This window comes from Pan troglodytes, chromosome 19, assembly GCF_028858775.2.
Source record: "Pan troglodytes isolate AG18354 chromosome 19, NHGRI_mPanTro3-v2.0_pri, whole genome shotgun sequence".
NCBI classification, from domain to species: Eukaryota; Metazoa; Chordata; class Mammalia; order Primates; family Hominidae; genus Pan; species Pan troglodytes.
Genome location: NC_072417.2, coordinates 92,030,308 through 92,048,078, shown reverse-complemented (window position 1 = coordinate 92,048,078; position 17,771 = coordinate 92,030,308). Strand labels below are relative to the sequence as shown.

Genomic DNA, 17,771 nt, shown 5'->3' with positions numbered 1-17,771 from the left:
ATCCTAAAGCATCTACTTTCCCATCTTGGAGCAACTGCACCTTCACCAGGAAGGACTCACCTGGAGCGAAGAGTGGGACTCAGTGTAAATTTTTGCCCAGGCCCTGCAAACAAGGAGGCCGCATGAGCCGTCAGGCATCGGGCCTTCGGGGCGCTTGGCCAGCCCAGCCTCCAGAGCTCCGATTCCGTCCCAGTGGAAACAAAGATTTCCTTGAGTAGAGCAGCTGTCCTCAGCTCACCTCCCAGCTGGAAGGCCTCGGGCGGCAGGCTTGCCCCTGCTTTGAGAACCGTGTGAGAGAGAAGAGGCACCAACAGCTGTCCTGAGCCCACTCTGCAGGTGGCCTGGCCCGCCGCCCACTTCCCTAGCACCAGCAGCGGGGACGCCCTCGGGGACTGACCGCTCCCAAAACAGAGGGAGGAAAGAACCTGGGAATTCTATGGCCTGGTGCCCCTTCGCACCCAGCCCTTTACAAGCAGCACAAACGTATTTGGTTGTCTGGGGCCTGGACAAGCCCCAGCATTTTCCAGGCAGCTCCTGAGGAAGCCTGGCATAAGACAGGGCTTTATCCCCAGCCTGGGGCTTCTAGGTCAGGAATATAATCAGCACAGCATCCCACTGGCCCTCCTCCTGCTGGCCCCGCCCCGACTGCTTGGCTACGATCACCCACGACCCTCGTGGCACCCAACACCCTTCTGCATTCCTCTTTCGTGCGCACTGTAAGCATCTGCCAATGTCGACTGCCCTCTTCTTCAGCCATGGGGTTTGGCCCACACTGAATCCCAGTGTTTAGCCTTCCTGATCAACCCCCAAAGACAGGTGCTCTCCCAGGCTGTTCCTCAGCTCTCAGCTCCTCTTGCTCCTAATTCTACATTTATTTATTTATTTATTTATTTAGGAGACAGGGTCTCCTTCTGTCACCCAGGCTGGAGTGCAGTGGTACAGTCATGGCTCACTGCAGCTTCAAACCCTTGGACCCAAGTGATCCTCCCATCTCAGCCTCCTGGGTAGCTGGAACTACAAGCACATGCCACCACACCCAGCTAATTAAAAAAAACAATTTTTTTTTAGAGACAGGGTCTCACTATGTTTCCCAGGCTGGTCTCAAGCAATCCTCCAGCCTTGGCCTCCCAAAGCGGGTAGGATTATCAGCGTGAAGCCACCGTGCCTGACCTCTTTCTGCCTGTCCTGGTCCACACCACATCTTCAGCTGACAATGCCCCATTCCATGTCCCCACCACTGACCTGGCTGCTGAGACCTGGGCTTGCAAATGTTTAAGTCAGTACAGTGGCTACGAGCCACATGGAGCTATGTCAGTTAAACAAAATGAAACATCCAGTTCTCGGCCAAGGAGCCACATTTTAAGTGCTCACGTGACTAGCAGCTGCCATACTAGACAGCACAGCTCTTAGCACCTTGCACCACAGCTGAAGGTTCTGCTGGGCAGCGCTGGTCTAGACCCACATATGCAATCATCTGCTGAACACCTCCTCTTTGCTCTGCGCTAAGACTTTTTTTTTTTTTTGAGACGGAGTTTTGCTCTTGTCACCCAGGCAGGAGTACAATGGCACAATCTTGGCTCACTGCAACCTCCGCCTCCCGGGTTCAAGCAATTCTCCTGCCTCAGCCTCCGAAGTAGCTGGGATTACAGGTGCCTGCCACCACGCCCAGCTAATTTTTGTATTTTTAGTAGAGACGGGGTTTCGCCATGTTTGTCAGGCTGGTCTCGAACTCCTAACCTCAAAGCCATCCACCCGCCTCGGCCTCCTAAAGTGCTGGGATTACAGATGTGAGCCACCGCACCAGGCTGCTCTGCCCTAAGGCTTTTAAGCCCCCAATTAACTCATATCCTTCTCCCCTGTCCTTACCACATTAGCTTCTCCTCCTGTGGCTTGCAGCTTGGTGAAAGCTATGCATGCCATCACGCGGGGTCCCGGGCCAGAAGCCTGCAAGCCACTTGGATGCCACCTTCCTTGCACCCGCCACATCTCATCCATCGCCAGCCCCCTGCAGGTCTCCTCTCCTCTCCATCACTTCTTCCCCAGCCCTGGCTGGTTTTCTGCCTCCCATCTGTCTCCCACACTGCTTCCAGAGGCAGCTCTGAAAAACGCAAATCTGAATGCCACCCCTGGCTCCAAGGGCTTCCTATGCCAGTAAAGGAGGGAGTAAGCCCTGAGCGTTTCCATCTGGCCCTTCCCCACCCCGCATGAGTCCCTTTCAGTCCAGCTCCCTGGAGCTACTCAGTCCCTAACAGATCACACTTGAGGTCTCGTCCTCTGGCACCCGCTCTTTCCTCTGTCTGGATGCCTGTTTCTCCTCCACCTTCTCCATCCGTGTATTCTCCAGAGCTCAGCCTGAGGCCACCTCCTCCAGGAAGTTGCCCAGACCCGGGTGTGCTGTAGGTGCCCCTCCCCCAGCATCCGGACGAACCGTTCTACAGTCCTTGGTTTCCTCGTCCTGTCCCCAAGACTCCAAGCCCCTGGGAAATGGGAGCCCCATCTCATTTCTCAGGCATCACCAGCATCCGGTGTCTAACTCTCAACAGGGCTCCAATGCTCTCCTCACCTTCAATCAATCCCAAGTACAGAGCCATCGTCCAAAGATGACATGCCTCAGCCACAAGCCTGTCCAAATCTCTCTCTAACTCCAGCTGGGGACACAGAGATCCAAGGTACATCACTGTCACCAGAATGCTGACTCCTGGTGTGGCCATGTAGCCATCTTCCCTAGAAACGCTCCTCTTATCTGCACTCAGAAAGTCTATTGCTTCAAAGAGATGAAACCACTGCCTCCATTCACCAAGGTTACAAACCACCTACATGTCCGGGAACACAGTCTAATGAAATACATGGCTGGGTGCAGTGGCTCACGCCTGTAATCCCAGCACTTTGGGAGACTGAGGCAGGCAGATCACCTGAGGTCAGGAGTTCAAGACCAGCCTGGCCGACATGGTGAAACTTTGTCTCTACTAAAAATACAAAATTTAGCCAGGCATGGCACATGCCTGTAATCCCAGCTACTCGGGAGGCTGAGGCAGGAGAATTGCTTGAACCTGGGAGGCGAGGATGCAGTGAGGTAAAATAGCACCACTGCACTCCAGCCTGGGTGACAGAGTGAAACTCCATCTCAAAAAAAAAAAACAAAAAATTTACAGTGCATCCATCCATATGATGGAAACTAGAAAAACAAGGTGGTTGATGAGAGTGGTGAAATCAGCAATAGGGAGGGATGGGGATTGTGGTAGACCAGTAAACGCGTTCTTTCTAAAGACATTTAAAGAAATAATATGGGCTGGGCACGGTGGCTCACGCCTGTAATCTCATCACTTTGGGAGGCCGAGGCGGGCAGATCACAAGGTCAGGAGATGGAGACCATCCTGGCTAACATGGTGAAACCCTGTCTCTACTAAAAATACAAAAAATTAGCCAGGCGTGGTGGCAGACGCCTGTAGTCCCAGCTACTTGGGAGGCTGAGGCAGGAGAATGGCATGAACCTGGGAGGTGGAGCTTCCAGTGAGCCAAGATCATGCCACTGCACTCCAGCCTGAGCGACAGTGCAAGACTCCATCTCAAAAAAAAAAAAAGAAAAGAAATAATATGGAGGGACTGGGGAGCAGCCAGCAGCACCAGTTAGGCGTCTCTGTAAATAGGTGAATATTTACTGACATGGAAAGATGTTTGGGCCGGGCACAGTAGCTCACGCCTGTAATCCCAGCACTTTGGGAGGCCGAGGCAGGCGGATCACTTGAGGTCAGGAGTTCAATATCATCCTGGCCAACATGGTAAAACCCCGTCTCTACTAAAAAGTACAAAAATTAGCTGGGTGTGGTGGCGCGTGCCTATAATCCCAGCTACTCGGAAGGCTGAGGCAGGAGAATTGCTTGAACCCAGGAGATGGAGATTGCAGTGAGCTGAGATCACGCCACTGCCCTCCAGCCCGGACAACATAGCAAGACTCTGTCTCAAAAAAGAAAAAGAAAAGAAAAGAAAAAGAAAGGAAGGAAGGAAGGAAAAGAGAGAGAGAAAGAGAGGAAAGAAAGAAAAAGAGAAAGAAAGAAAGAAAGAAAGAAAAGAAAGAGAGAGAAAGTTTGTAAAGCAGTAATGAGTTTTGAAAATGCAGATTGAAAACATGCAGACCCAAACACACGCACATACAGGCACACACATACACATACACACACACACACACACACACACACAAAACCACAAAGACCCAAAGGCCACCCACCGGGCTGCCAACAGCAATTATCTGCAGTGATGAAAATACAGATGCTTACGATTTTCTTATTTTGGCCTCTCTGTTTCTTTCCCCTGTAACAGTCACGTCCTTTTTCACAGTAAGTACACATTATTTTCCACTAGAAAAATGACAAATAAGCCCCACCCTGGGGACTAAGGGAGCATTTTGTTTATTCCAGGAAACTCGACTAGATGCATAGAAGAGTAGGATGGGGAGAAAAGAGAGCTTGTTATATTGCATCATTTAAGGCTCAAGCGGAACCACGGGGAATACAAGTTGACCTAGTGCTGAAGTCTCACGCTCTTTTGCTCATTTGTTCAACAGGTGTTTATTGAGTGTCTACTACGTACCCGGCAGGGAGCTGGATTCTTGGGACGAATGGAACAAGATGCCCCTTCCCTTGGGCAGTAGAGTCCCTGGCAGCTATGGTATGGGATGTGTTAGGACCAGGAACGGCACAGGTGGTAGGGAGCCCAGCAGGGTGGCATTTCATCCAGGCTGGAATTAGGCGAGCCAGAGAGAACCCGTTTCCTAGCAGTGAGGGGCTTTGTTCGTCTTTGGCCCTTGCTGTTGAAGGAGGCTGCCTGAGTAGGGCCGGTGGCCTGCAGCCGTGAAACAGAAGGAAACAGAGCCCCGTCCTGCAGCCCATCCTGTGCGTGATGTGCAATGGCCAGCATGTTTCTGGACCCAGGAGTAGCCCAATGTTTATCAGAGATTCCTTCTGACAAAGCCCCGCTACCCCTGAAAAGCCACCACTGAGAGCCAGGCTCTGGCCATGGTGCCTTCCCTACACCACTGAGCTTGATCCTTAGAAAGCTCGATCCTTAGAATGCCTAACCCTTAGAATACCTGATCCTTAGAATGCGCAAACAGCCTCAGAGCGATGGAGCCGCTTGCCCCAGGTTCCACAGTGGGGAGGTGCTGGAGCTCAGATTAGACCTAGGTGTGTCCGACAGCAAAGCACATTACACTTCACCCCGAGGGGTGGCCAGAAAGATGCCAGAGAGCATAGGCTCCTCCTCCTCCCAAGCCATGGTGCAGCAACCGTTCCCGCCCGCTGGGCTCAGGGTTACGGTGCCCACCAATTTGCTTACTTGTTTATAGGTGGAACTGCTGCAGCAGCCTTTGGCTTCGAGGACTGTATCCAGCAGCTGAGCCCTTGCATTCATCGTTCAACAGAGGATTACCGAGTGCCCACTACATGCCAGGTATGGTATGGGGTACAGGGAAACCTGTAACCATCTTCCTTGATGCAATGTGCTAAGATATCCCTGGTGCCAGCCTGCTAGCATCTTAAAATACACCACCGGAGTTTAATTCCTTTGGATTTAGGCACAGGATCGCCAGGAATATCCGCGCGTGCACGCACACACACACACACACACACACACACACACACACCTTAAAATGTGAGGGGCTTGGGCAGTGTGGCCCATCGGATGTGCATTTTTAGGGCACTGCTTTTGTAGGGTGAAGAGACACCAGCATGCTGGCAAGCTCTGAAGAAGGGAGGAAAAGACCCATGTGCTGGGGTACAGATGATTTTTCTCTCCCGACCAGTGCCCTCTAATGGGCAGAAGCAGGCCTGAGCTCTGGGTTGCAAAGGAACCTAAGTTCACGCACCACACGGGGGGGACCCACAGGACCGTGGGCCTTGCCCTCATTGATATCCTTTCATGGAGGAGGGGGCTCCCCTGAATGCCAGAAGACGCAAGAGACCTGTGGTCACCCCCTAACCCACCCAGATACTTCCATCTCTCACTTTAGATTCTTTACAAGGAGAATGGGTCTAAGCGTTTTCTGAACACACCTCTGTCCCCAGCTCTGAAGACTGGCCCCAGGAACCTGTGGGCAGAGTCGGGGGGCCCTGCCCGCCTTCTGACCTACATCTGCCTCGAACCCACCCAGGGCTGGCAGCTTTCCCAGCAGCTTCCCTGCTCCCCGGGGCAGAGGGTGGCTGTTATCCAGATGTCTTGCTGAGGGGGATGGGTACAACCCAAAGCATAGGGTTTGGGGCATTCCACCAAGTGTGGCTTTAGCCGTGGCCAAGAACAACATTTGACCCAGCACAGGGCACCAAGAACTTGACTTCCCCATGCCCCGCCTGCCCGTCTGCCTCTTCTCCTCCTCCCCTCGACTCCTGCCTCCCTGCCTGCCGTCTCCTGCTCTACTCTGTCTCGTGTCAAGGAAAATTCCTACAGGAGCCAGGGAGATGGGCAGACACCAGCCCGGCCACAGCCGTCCCGACGGCCGTCCTGGACAGGATGGGGGCCCGGGGAGGGGCCTGCAGTCTGTGCCAGCCCCATCTGAAGCTGGAGAACGGCTTAGATCCAGGGGGCCTCAGAGGCAAGATAGCAGTGCCCTGGTGTACAGTGGGGACTGTGGGGGTCCCCGTGCCCCTGCTGGAGACCATCCCCCTTTGAACCACATTCAGATGCCAAGCCCAGCTCTGGAAATCAAGTGTAGGCAAGAACAGGCAGCTGGAGGGGTGCTGATTTGCCAAGAGCCACTCATATCACCCCAGCACAAGTGTCACACAGCCGTGACCTTGACAAGGACCCAGAGATAAAGATCCTTCCCACATGGCTCCGAAGCCCCTCCCTTCCTGCTCACACCGCATGCCTCTCCCGGAGAACTAGAGGCTGCAGCGGCAGCAGTTGGAGCATCTCACTGCGGGGCTCGGGAAGGAGGAAAGGAGTGAGCATGTCCTGCTCCTGCACGTCCCTGCTTAAGCTCAGGACTGGCCCTTCCAGGCCAAGGACCCCAGCATAGACCCCAGGACAGGGCCCCAAGGATCCCTGGCTCATGAGAGCGGTTTGCTGGGCTGCCCCAAGAGAGCCTGAAGGAAACACATTGTTGAGCTGAGCTGACGTCGCTGTTTCTTCCAGACTGCTCTCTAAAGTGGGCAGGTGAGTTCTTGCCCTGTATGAAGGGGTCAGGGAGATGGCAGGGTCCTGTCCAGAGAGCTGCCTTGTGCCATTTGACACCAGCAGGCCAATTTCAGCAGGTTAACAGGGGAAATGGCAACCTGTGGCCCACGAGGGAGTGCCCCCACTTGAACATCTCTAGAGGCTACTGATTGTCAGGCAGAGGTGGGATCGTCCAGGGGATGGTGTAACCTGCTCCTTCTTCCTGCCCTTCCTGGTGTCCGTCACCCCCACCCCTTCCCTAAGGTTCTGGAGCCTCAGCCACAGCCCCCCACCCCAGGAACAGGGACCCCTGAGGACAAGACCCAAATGGGAAGCTCCAGTCCCTGCGCACAACTGTATCTACGAAATTCTTTTCATCTTTGTTTTGATGAGCAAAGTTCAATGCCAGAATAGTTGGTTTATGAGTCATGCTAATTACAGCTGGGGGGAGGCACCAGGAAGAAGAACAGAAAGGAGCATGTTCCAAAAACACTCTGTTGTCCTGGTTGCCCTGAAAAGGGGGGTCACTTCCTAGGAACAAGGAGGGAACCCATGGCCTTCCTGGGACAGCTTGGTCTTTCTCTGCTCCTACTTGGGAGGGCGTCCCTCGCCAGCTGGCTGCACCTGCCTGGGAGGGGCAGTGGTGTCCTGTAGCCGCACAGCGCCCACCTAGGGCTTCCTGCACCATGCTTCCTGCCTCCCTGAATGAGCTCACTGGGGACACCACCCTTGGCAACACAAGAGGAGGAGAGGGAGGCGGGAGGAGAAGTAGAGAGTCCCTGGGTAGCAGACCTGTGTCCTTCCTGCCCCTGGGCATTCTCTGTTAGCAGCTGGGAGAGAGAAGTTCCCAGCATCAGCTTGGCGAGCTGAGTGCCATGTTCCCAACACCAGATAGGAAGGTTAAAAGTATACGCCCCGGAGGCCAGGCGCGGTGGCTCACCCCTGTAATCCCAGCACTTTGGAAGGTTGAAGCGGGTGGATCACTTGAGGTCAAGAGTTTGAGACCAGCCTGACCAACAGGGTGAAACCCAGTCTCTACTAAAAATACAAAATTAGCCAGGCGTGGTGGTACACACCTCTAATCCAGCTACTTGGGAGGCTGAGGCAGGAGAATCACTTGAATCTGGGAGGCGGAGGTTGCAGTGAGCCGAGATTTGGCCTTGCACTCCAGCCTGGATGACAAAAGCGAAACTCTGTCTCAAAAAAAAAGAGAAGCATATGATGCACTTGGGATAAAGACACAGATTGGAGTCTTGAGTCCTCCATCCCTGTCTCTGAGACCTCAGGCAAGCCGTGAGCCTCTTGAGCTTTGCGGCTCTGCTCTTTCCACAAGTGAGAGTTCCCTTGATAGAAGTGTTGAGAATTAACTATTATAATAATTATTATAATTATTAATATAATGTTGAGCGCCTGCCATGTGAGAAGCAGACACACAAACCTGTGGCTGACATCATGATGATGATGACGATGGTGATGATGATGATGATGGTGATGATGATTGCCACTGTTGTTGTTGGGTGGACTCTAGGGGCCTCTCCAGCTCTGCAGGTCTAAGAGGGAGGGTGGGGAAGCTTCTGCTTGTCCTCAGCCCTCGGCTCCCATCTCCCTGTCTTGGTTCCCTCCTCCCCGGTTGGCAGGTGCTGGAGAGGCTGGGGCATGTCCTCCTATGTCCTCCCGCTCCCTGCAGCACACACCACAGCCAAGTGCGTCTATCTGTGGCTGTTCATGGCTGCACGGCCTGCCAGGGAGTGTGTACTTTCCTGCACTATAAAAAGCAGGGGCCGGGCAGCCTGTAAGGACATCACATGCTCCCCTGGGGCCGTGAAGTGGCCAGCGGTGGAGAAAACAGTTTCTCACGGCATTTCTCATGTTCAAAGCTCAGGACCAGAAAGCTCCCAGCACGTCATGTTGCCTCCTTTCCTAGAAACTAGGTGGGGTAGAAGAGTCAGGAACACCTCACAGAGGGGGGCGGCTTCCTCCCTCCCTCCCAAGCAGGGATGAGTCGGCCCAAGGGTGCCTGAAGCACGCGGAGGGTCCAGAGAAGATAATCTGGTTTTCTGGGGCTGGAAGAGTGTGGCCCGGGTATTGGCCCCGCGAGGCCCGGGCTAACAGTGGGGACCACACCTGCACCGGTGGAGAAGCCCTGGAGGGCTGGGTGGTGGGCGGTGGGTCCACCTGCGAGGTCCAGAAGCCCCAGGGCGGCTCAGAGGCTCCAGCCCCAGGCCGGGGGGCCACTCCCAGCGGCACAGGCAGCTTCGCTTCCCAGGAGGGCCCCGGGGAAGCAACATCGTTTTTTCCTGCCCAAGCTGGACCCCCTCCAGGACACCAAGGCTGTCAGATGCGGGGGGCCAAAGTCAGCGCTTCCTATTCCGTGAAGGTCCAGGTTGGCCACAGACAGGACTGGACAGACCCGGCGGTCAGGTGGTCCCAGTGATAAGGAGTGGGGTGAGGGCATCCCCGCCAGGTGCAGCCGCGGGCATTAGTACCATTCCTCTTCCTTCCACACCCTCAGAAAGGCACCAGAGAACAGTGAAACAAGATAAACACCCCACAAAAAACTAGGGGGAAGGTGCAATTCCTCCCGTTAGTATCCACGTGCAGAAAAGCCCGGCTCCTCCACAGTCAGGGAGACCCGGGACCATCATGACCCCCGCGCAAAGGCGCCTATGGCGGGGGCTGAGCCAGAGCCAGACGCCAGGGCTGCCCCCGAAAACCCGGGTCTTTCCGCCCCTGCGCCGCCACCGCCAACCCGGCCCCTCCCACGGCGCTCTCCGTCCGTCCCGGCCCAGGTGTCTGCCATCCCCGCCCTGGCCACCAGGCTGAAGCCACGAGGATGGGGCGGGGCAGCGCTGGGTCCCCCGGCCCGGCCACCTACCTCCGTCCCGCCGGCCGCTCCTCCCGCGCCGCCCTTAGAGCATCTCCCGCCGGCCAAGCCTCCTCCCGGCCAGGTCCGGGGCGATGCACAGACTCGGTGAAGGAAACAGAGCAGGGGAAAAGGTCTTCCGGAGGACGACAGTGCAGAAGAGGAGGGTGGGGGGCGGTACGAGCAGCCACAGGTCCCCCCCACCCACAGCTCCTCTGTCTCCCCGGCGCGGTCTCCGAGGTCTCTGCGACCAGAAGCGGAAGCGCGGTTTCTCGAAAGTAAAGGAAGAGGGGAAGAAAGTGGGACAGACGCGCAAGGAGCGAAGCCCAGCCAGATGTGAGCAGCGAGGAGCCTCCAACACCCCCGGCGCTTTTCGTCCAAACAGCAGCCGCGGAGGATTAACCGTGTGTGCCCCGCGCCGCGCCTCAGGGAAATCCAGCGGCCGCCTCCTCCCGGCCCCCTGGGGAGCCCGCCAGGCTGAGAGTGGGGCTGGGGCAGATTCCGTGAGTCTGGAGGTCCGTCCAGAGGCGGAGGGGCTGCGAGCCCCGGACGAGAATGCCCCCCGCAGGATGGGGGTGCCCAGCAAGGCTGAGCGCTCCTAGTCACTTGGTAGCAGAGGGATGAGCCCCAAGGTCTCCGAGATCCGCTGTGGCCAACCCCGAGGGGTCAGGTCTCCAAACAGTGGCAGACCTGAGACACCCTGTGCATTATCGGGGTCTCAGACAGGTTTGGGGGAATCTGTGAACCCCCTATAACAAAATGCCAAACTGTATGTGTGTGTGTGTGTGTGTGTGTGTGTGCGCGCGCGCATCACCTTGGAAGGTGATGGTCCACTGTTTTGTTCAGAGTCTTGAGAGCGCTGTGATCTAAAGGTTAGGAAGGAGCCCCTGCCGGGAAGGTTTCCATTTTCTAGAGAACAGCACGAGTACAGTGGTGAGCCCAGGATGGCTGGAAGCACTCCTCAGTCTCTATCAGGCCTCTCATTCCTTGATATGAAAACCTGACATTTTCTCAGTCATACACAAATATTTTTTCTGAACAAGCCCCGTAGGCTGCCCTCCCATCCTGATCCCTGATCCAGGCTGCTCCAGAGCCGGCCCTGGTTGGGACCCAGTCTCCATCCCTAGACTCTGCGTCAGCCCAGCTTGCTCTGGAAACTTACCATATCACTAGTAGGGGAAGGATTTGGCCAGAGAAGAAGCCAGCTCTGATGATAACAGCATTCCCCCTTTTTTGCTTCTCCCCCCACCCCGCCCCGCCCTGTTCTCTCCGAGCTGCCCCTCACCTCGATGTTGCAGCTGGATTTTTTTGTTTTGTTATCCCTCCTGTGAGGGTCTGTCCCTGGACAAACAGGAGATGCGAAAATGGGGATGCTGGTTGGGACATTCAGAGCAAAACTAAGAGGCCTCACCTTTCCCTGCCTGGAGTGTCCTCCCATCCGCTGCACCAACAACTGGACAGATGAAAAGAATCAAAAAGGAGAGGAAGAAGAGGGTGCAAGCACAATGCCCACTGCCTTGCCTCAGGCTGGGTGAGGCCAGCACTCAGGTAGAGCTGAGGACAAATGGAGATGAGAACAGAAGGGGAGGCTTCCGGGCAGGCGAGGCGCCCAAAAGCCACTCCACAGAGGCCCTGACTGCATGCGTCAACCCCTCCTGTGAGTACAGGGAGAAAGGCTGCCAGGCCTCCAGCACCCAGGGGGAACTCAGAGGACACAATGGGGATATGAAGTCAACACTACTTAACTAACTAGAGATGCAGCCTCCGCTAGGCTTAGAAGATCAGGGGTTGCTTGTGTTCTTGGCATACGTGTCTGAGGCTTGGCAAAACCTACATCCCTGGTTGCTTATTGATACAGGAAAAGCCAGAGATAAGCTTGTCTCCATTCCTGTAAGTGACATGAGGAAGTTTCCCAGTCACCAGGAGCAAGGCTTAGCACACGGACTGACCTTTCCTTAGTTACTCTGTCCTCAAATAGCCCTTGGTGCAGGGATACCAGAGAAAACAACAGCATTTTTTGCTGCCCTTATGAGACCTTCGTCCATACTTCAGAGAATCTGGGACTTTCTAGAACTCTTACGAGCTAGGAAATCCCTCAGTGCAATGAGAAGGCTTCTTGTTGCCCTGCCTGGGAGCCTCAGACTCAGGAAAGTCCTGGGCAGATACCAGAATTCACAAAGCGGGACACACAGCTCGAAAGAGAAAGAGATGCAGATGATGGGCTGGGTGTGGTGGCTCACACCTGTAATCCCAGCACTTTGGGAGGCTGAGGCGGGAGGATCACTTGAGCCCAGGAGTTTAAAACCAGCCTGGGCAACATAGTGAGACCTTGTCTCTACAAAATATAAAACAATTAGCTGGGCTTGGCAGCACACACCTGTAATACCAGCTACTCAGGAGGCTGAGGTGAGAGGATCCCTTGAGCCCAGGAGGTCAAGGCTGCAGTGAGCCCTAATCATGGCATTGCATTCCAGCCTGGGCAACAGAGCAAGACCCCCATCTCAAAAAAAAAAAAAAAAGTTGTGGATGATGGAATATTTATTCTTTCTCTTTACCCCATCCAAGATGGCTTTGGTGTTGAAGAACTGGAAAACAGTTATCTTTAACACAATTCCGAGACAGAACTCAGAGGCCCAATATAGTGCAAAGTTCTAGAAAGACAGCTGAAGGCTGGTCATCTCTTCCAGCTGCACCTGGCTCATCCTACTAGGAGGTCTTTTCCCGGCTCTGGCCTACCTTGAGGCAGCCTGGGGATGCTACCAAACTTCAGTGGGCCTTAGCTTCCTTATCTACAAAGCAGAGATAGGTCCAGGGTCTCTTATCTGGAGCCAAGGAGGTCAGATATGTTCAGAGTCAGACGCAAATATCCCACAAAGCATCTTACCCAGTGGGCTTTGGGCAGCGCCCCTTCATTAAACACATGAATATTCGGCAGTGGGATGAAGGCATCCATAGTCTCAGGATAGTTCAAGCCACATTGTTCTGTCAAATTTGTGTGTGCCAACTTTAGGGAAAAACTAAGTTTTCAGATTTTTTGCATTTCAGGGATTTTGGAGAAGTGATTGTGAACCTGTAGTTTCTCACATTATTAATAAAAAGGTTGGTGGAACAGACACAGTGTTCATTGCAACTACCATTATTACAAGTATAATCTTCCTTCCATCCTCTTGGGAAGAGGAGGGAAGGAGGAGATTAGAAAAGGGATTACTCATTTTCCTTGAAGCAGAAACTGGGGATAGGGAGGAGTGGTATCAAACGGTAACAAAGAGAGCCTGGGGTTTCCCAAGATCTTGTGTGAGACTCAAGGCTCGGAGGCATGGGAACTTCCAAAGAATAGGAGTTGAGGTCTGAGCACATGTCTTAGGTGCCACCATCATGGCTCACAACTCAAGGCAGCAGGCAATGGGCAAAGACTCACAAGGCCAGCTCCCAGAGAATACAAGCTAGTCCTCAATAAAATGAAAAAAAAAAAATCCAAAATAGAGAGCATGCCAGGTTCCTAATGCTCTTTGTCATCAACTTCACTTCTGCTTTGTAATTTTAAGTAGGAAAGATGGAAACTTTGGCAAGCAAGGGATGTCCTTGTAGAGTGGCTGATTTTCTTCCTTCTCAGCCTTAGGTGCCCCCAAGCAACAAGAGGCAGAGTGTTTTCCCTTTGGCAAAATCCTTTCCTGTTGGGCAACAACAACAGAAATCAAAAATAAAAATCAGCCACTGTGCCTGGGGGATTTCATCAGCCCTGAGATTATGGGTCAGAAGTCAAAGCCAACTTCCAGAAAGACTGAGTCCCCTCCCCAAGGTCTCTCTCTTAGCCCCCACAAACCCATCCTAAAACTCCCTAGGAGCTCACATCTACACAAGGTGTCTGGGTCAAAACCCCTAAAGGCTTCCTGAATATTCCCAAATCATCCCATATTCTTAGTCAAGGGTAGATCCTAGAATGGGAAGAAATATTTCCTGGAACCCCTGGCAGGGAAGGCAGCACGTTCTGTGCCCTCCCCGATTTGGTAATTCTTTCTCTCTCCCTGGGCCTGTCACCACCACTCGCTGGGTCTGTTTACTTATTGCTGGAAAAAGCAATGTGACCTCAGTTAAAGTCTGCAAGACACTCGGTTCCAGATAAGCACAGCATGTCATTAGCAGCACTGTGATTTTTCCCACCGCGGCCCTAACATCCCGCCTTTCCCAGCTATTTTGGGTCGGGCTGCCCAGTCATCCCACAAGGGCAGAGACTGGTATTGCAAACTTTGAATTCTGTTCCCAAGGGTAGCGACCGGCCGGCTCCGATGGTGACGTCCCACTGCCAAGGGGTGGGAGTGGGGAGAGTCTCCACAGAGCTTCGGAGAAGCTGCTAAGATGGAAAAGTGGAAACTTGGCAGACAGATCCAGCCTCCCTGGCCACTGGCCCATGCTCGTGGCTCCTGGATGGCGCTGCCACGTTCTGAGCAGCTTGGGACAGGTGGAGATCAGGACTGGCAGCTGCAAGGACACACCAGGTGAATAGGTTTCTTTATGGTCCTCACACCTGCAGAAAACCAGGAGGGTAAGGGCGTTCCCTCTTCCAGGAAGCCATGCCTTTCCACAGAAGTCTCCCCTGAGGCCATGTACACGTGTGCCTTGCAACTCTATCAAGCCATTTAATTTCCCTGTGCCTCAGTTTCCTCACCTCTGAATATTTACTCTCCTGTTTTGGCAATGAATGCTTTCAGTTACATGGAGACAGGCATATACTGATCGACTAGGCAATATTTTACTTGATAAATAAGATGGGAGGGCCCCCTGGTGGACTCTCCAGTTCCAAGCACTTAACTATGAAATGAGTGAGTAAATGCATGTCAACATATGAATGAATGATTCAATAAAGAATGTCTTGTCCTTTATGCAGAGCCACAGAAACTAAAGAGAATTTCCAAAAGGAGTCTATGGTGAAGTCTCTGAGGATGCAAAGAAGACAAGGAGAATGAAAATCCAATGAAAGCCTGATTGTATTTGTTGACCTTAAGGAAAGTGATTTTATAGTACAGCCTCTCTGGAAGGGAGGGTGTGTTCGCTCACAGAATGCAAATACCCTTTGACCCCGTAATCTTTCTTCTAGGAGTTTCTCCTACAGATAAACTTAGAAGGGTGCTCAAATAAGTAAGTTCAAGGATATCCTCTGAAGCATTGCTGTAGTATAAAAAAAGCACAGATATCCTCAAAGGACATCATTAGGGGCCTGGTAAAATAAATTCCACACAGTGGAACACCGTGTAGCTCTTTAGAGAATAAACAGCTCTCTATATGTGATCTGGAACAATCTCCAAGCTATATTGTGAAGTGAAAATTACAAACCCTTACTGAAAAGCATTAAAGAAAATCCAAAGAAATGGAAAAGCAAAGCGTGGTCTTAGATAGAAGACTCAATATCATTAAAAAAAAAAAAAAACTCAGTTCTCGCTCAATTAAGCTATAGATTCCAAGCAATTCCATTCAAAATCCCAGAAGGTTGAAGGTGGGTGAGGTAGGAGGGGACTTGTCCTACATCATAGGAAGGCTTATTATAAAGACATAATAATGAAGATACTGGTATTGGAACAGATGTGATCAAGTATATTAGTTCAACATGATAGAAGGCCCACCCAACAAAGACCCATGTGTGTATGAAAACTTGATCTATGACAAAATTGGCATTGCACGTGTATCAATGGGGATGGGATGGATCAATTCCTAAAAACACACAAAGATGATGGGGAATCCACAGAAAAAGAAACGTAAATGGCCAAAAAGTGTTAAGAAAAGATATACAACCTCACAGTAATCAGGCAAGGAGAAGACACTGATTACCATCAGATTGGCAAAATTAAGCCATCTGATGATGTCTGTGGAGCTGTTACTGGAAAGGGTCCCGAACCAGACCCCAAGAGAGGGTTCTTAGATCTTGAGCAAGAAAGAATTTGGGATAAGTCCACAGAGTAAAATACAAGCAAGTTTATCAAGAGAGTAAAGGAGGCCGGACTCAGTGGCTCACGCCTGTAATGCCAACACTTCGGGAGGCTGAGACAGGCGGACCACCTGAGATCAGTTCAAGACCACCCTGGCCAACATGGTGAACCCCCATCTCTACTAAAAATATAATTACCCCTATTTACCCCTATTCCTGCCTAACCTCCCAGGAATACAGCCCAGCAGGTCTCAGCCTTATTTTACCCAGCCCCTATTCAAGTAGCATGCCTGTAATCCCAGCTACTCAGAAGGCTGTGGCATGAGAATCACTTGAACGTGGGAGATGGAGGTTGCAGAGAGCCAAGATTGCGCCATTGCACTCCAACCTGGGCAATAGAACAACACTGTGCCAAAAAAAAAAGAAAGAAAGAAAAGAAAAGAAAAATGGCTATTCCATAGGCAGAGCACCCCCAAAGGCTGCTGGTTGGCTATTTTTATGGTTATGTCTTGATCATATGCTAAACAAGGGGTGGATTATTCATGAGCTTTCTGGGAAAGGGGCAAGAATTTCTTGTAATTGAGGGTTTCTCCCCGTCATAGGCCATACAGGGTAACTTCCAGACGTTCCCATGGCCTTTGTAAACTGCCACGGTGCTGGTGGGAGATTTTTTTTTAGCATGCTAATGTATTATAATTAGCATATAATGAGCAGTTGGGACAACTAGAGGTCACTTTTGTCGCCATCTTGGTTTTGGCAGGTTTTGGTCAGCCTTTATACTGCATCCCGTTATATGAGCAGGGTCATTGTGGCCTGTATCTTGTGACCTCCTATCTCATCTCAGATCCCAGGAGGTTAAAATGCCTTAACCTCCCAGGAATGTGGCCCAGCAGGTCTCAGCATCATTTTACCCAGCCCCTATTAAAGTTAAAGTTGCTCTGCTTCCAATGCCTCTGACGTATTTCCCCCCTCCTTTTTACAAGAGGACTATTAATCCTAACGGTTGTAGAGGTAGGAAGATTCCCCTTCTGCAGCTTCTTCAGGCTAAATAGGGGTAATGATATTCTCATCTAACTATTAAGGTCTTTTGTATTCAGGGTAGAGAGGAACTCAGTCAGAAAGCATCAGCATAGTGACGGCCATTCATAACTCTGAGTTCCAACAAAAGGTGATATCTGGAAGACTGGCAAATGTTCAATTTAAGAAAACGGTGAGTAAGCTTATTCTGCATTCCTACACAACGAGTACAACAGGAATATATTCCACAATAGTAAAGCAAAATAAGTAAAATTATCTGATATGGTTTGCATCTATGTCCCCACCAAATCTCATGTCCGATTATAGTCCCCAAAGTTGGAGGTACCGCCTGATGGGAGGTGACTGGATCACGGGGGCAGTTTCTCATGAATGGTTTGGCCCCATCACCCTCGGTCATGATAGTGGGTGAGTTCTCGTGAGATCTGGTTGTTTAAAAGTGTATGGTACCTCCTCGCTCTCTCTCCTTCTCCTGCTCCTGTCATGTAAGAGGCCTCTCCCCCTTTGCCTTAGGCCATGACTAAAAGCTCCCTGAGGCCTCCCCAGAAGCAGATGCTGCCATGCTTCCTGTACAGCCTGCAGAACCGTGAGCCATTAAATCTTGTTGCTTTATAAATTACCCAGTCTTGGGTATTTCTCTATAGCAGTGTGAGAATGGATTAATACTTTATCCCAAATAAATTAAATAAGGCATTCCATCAACTGGGCAACTGTCGGAACTAAGCTGATATGGGGTTGCTAACAGATTCCAATATGTGCCCTGAATTAGAATACTGATCCAGATATTTCTTATGTTACCCATCCCTA

At 52.0% G+C, this 17,771-nt stretch overlaps 1 protein-coding gene and 1 long non-coding RNA gene across 5 annotated transcripts in view; one reads left to right on the top strand and one right to left on the bottom strand.

Moving 5' to 3' along the window:
- Window positions 1-11,720, bottom strand: part of C1QTNF1 (C1q and TNF related 1) — a 26,875-nt gene extending 15,155 nt beyond the window's left edge. The window contains exons 1-3 of one of the 4 annotated variants that reach the window (XM_016933046.4): window positions 11,421-11,625; window positions 10,022-10,280; window positions 8,585-8,696 (exon numbers count right to left, since the gene is read on the bottom strand). In XM_016933046.4, coding sequence (XP_016788535.2) covers window positions 8,585-8,600 — 16 coding nt within the window. In that variant the 5' untranslated portion in view covers window positions 8,601-8,696; window positions 10,022-10,280; window positions 11,421-11,625. Of the gene's footprint in view, window positions 1-60; window positions 570-8,584; window positions 8,697-10,021; window positions 10,802-11,420 lie in introns of those variants that run through there. The other 3 variants (XM_016933048.4, XM_016933047.4, XM_016933049.4) reach the window with 3 other exon arrangements.
- LOC104003022 (uncharacterized) lies at window positions 6,451-17,771 on the top strand. Its single transcript, XR_675535.4, has 3 exons — window positions 6,451-7,146; window positions 14,275-14,505; window positions 14,895-17,771. It is a non-coding gene; the product is annotated as an uncharacterized LOC104003022 (long non-coding RNA).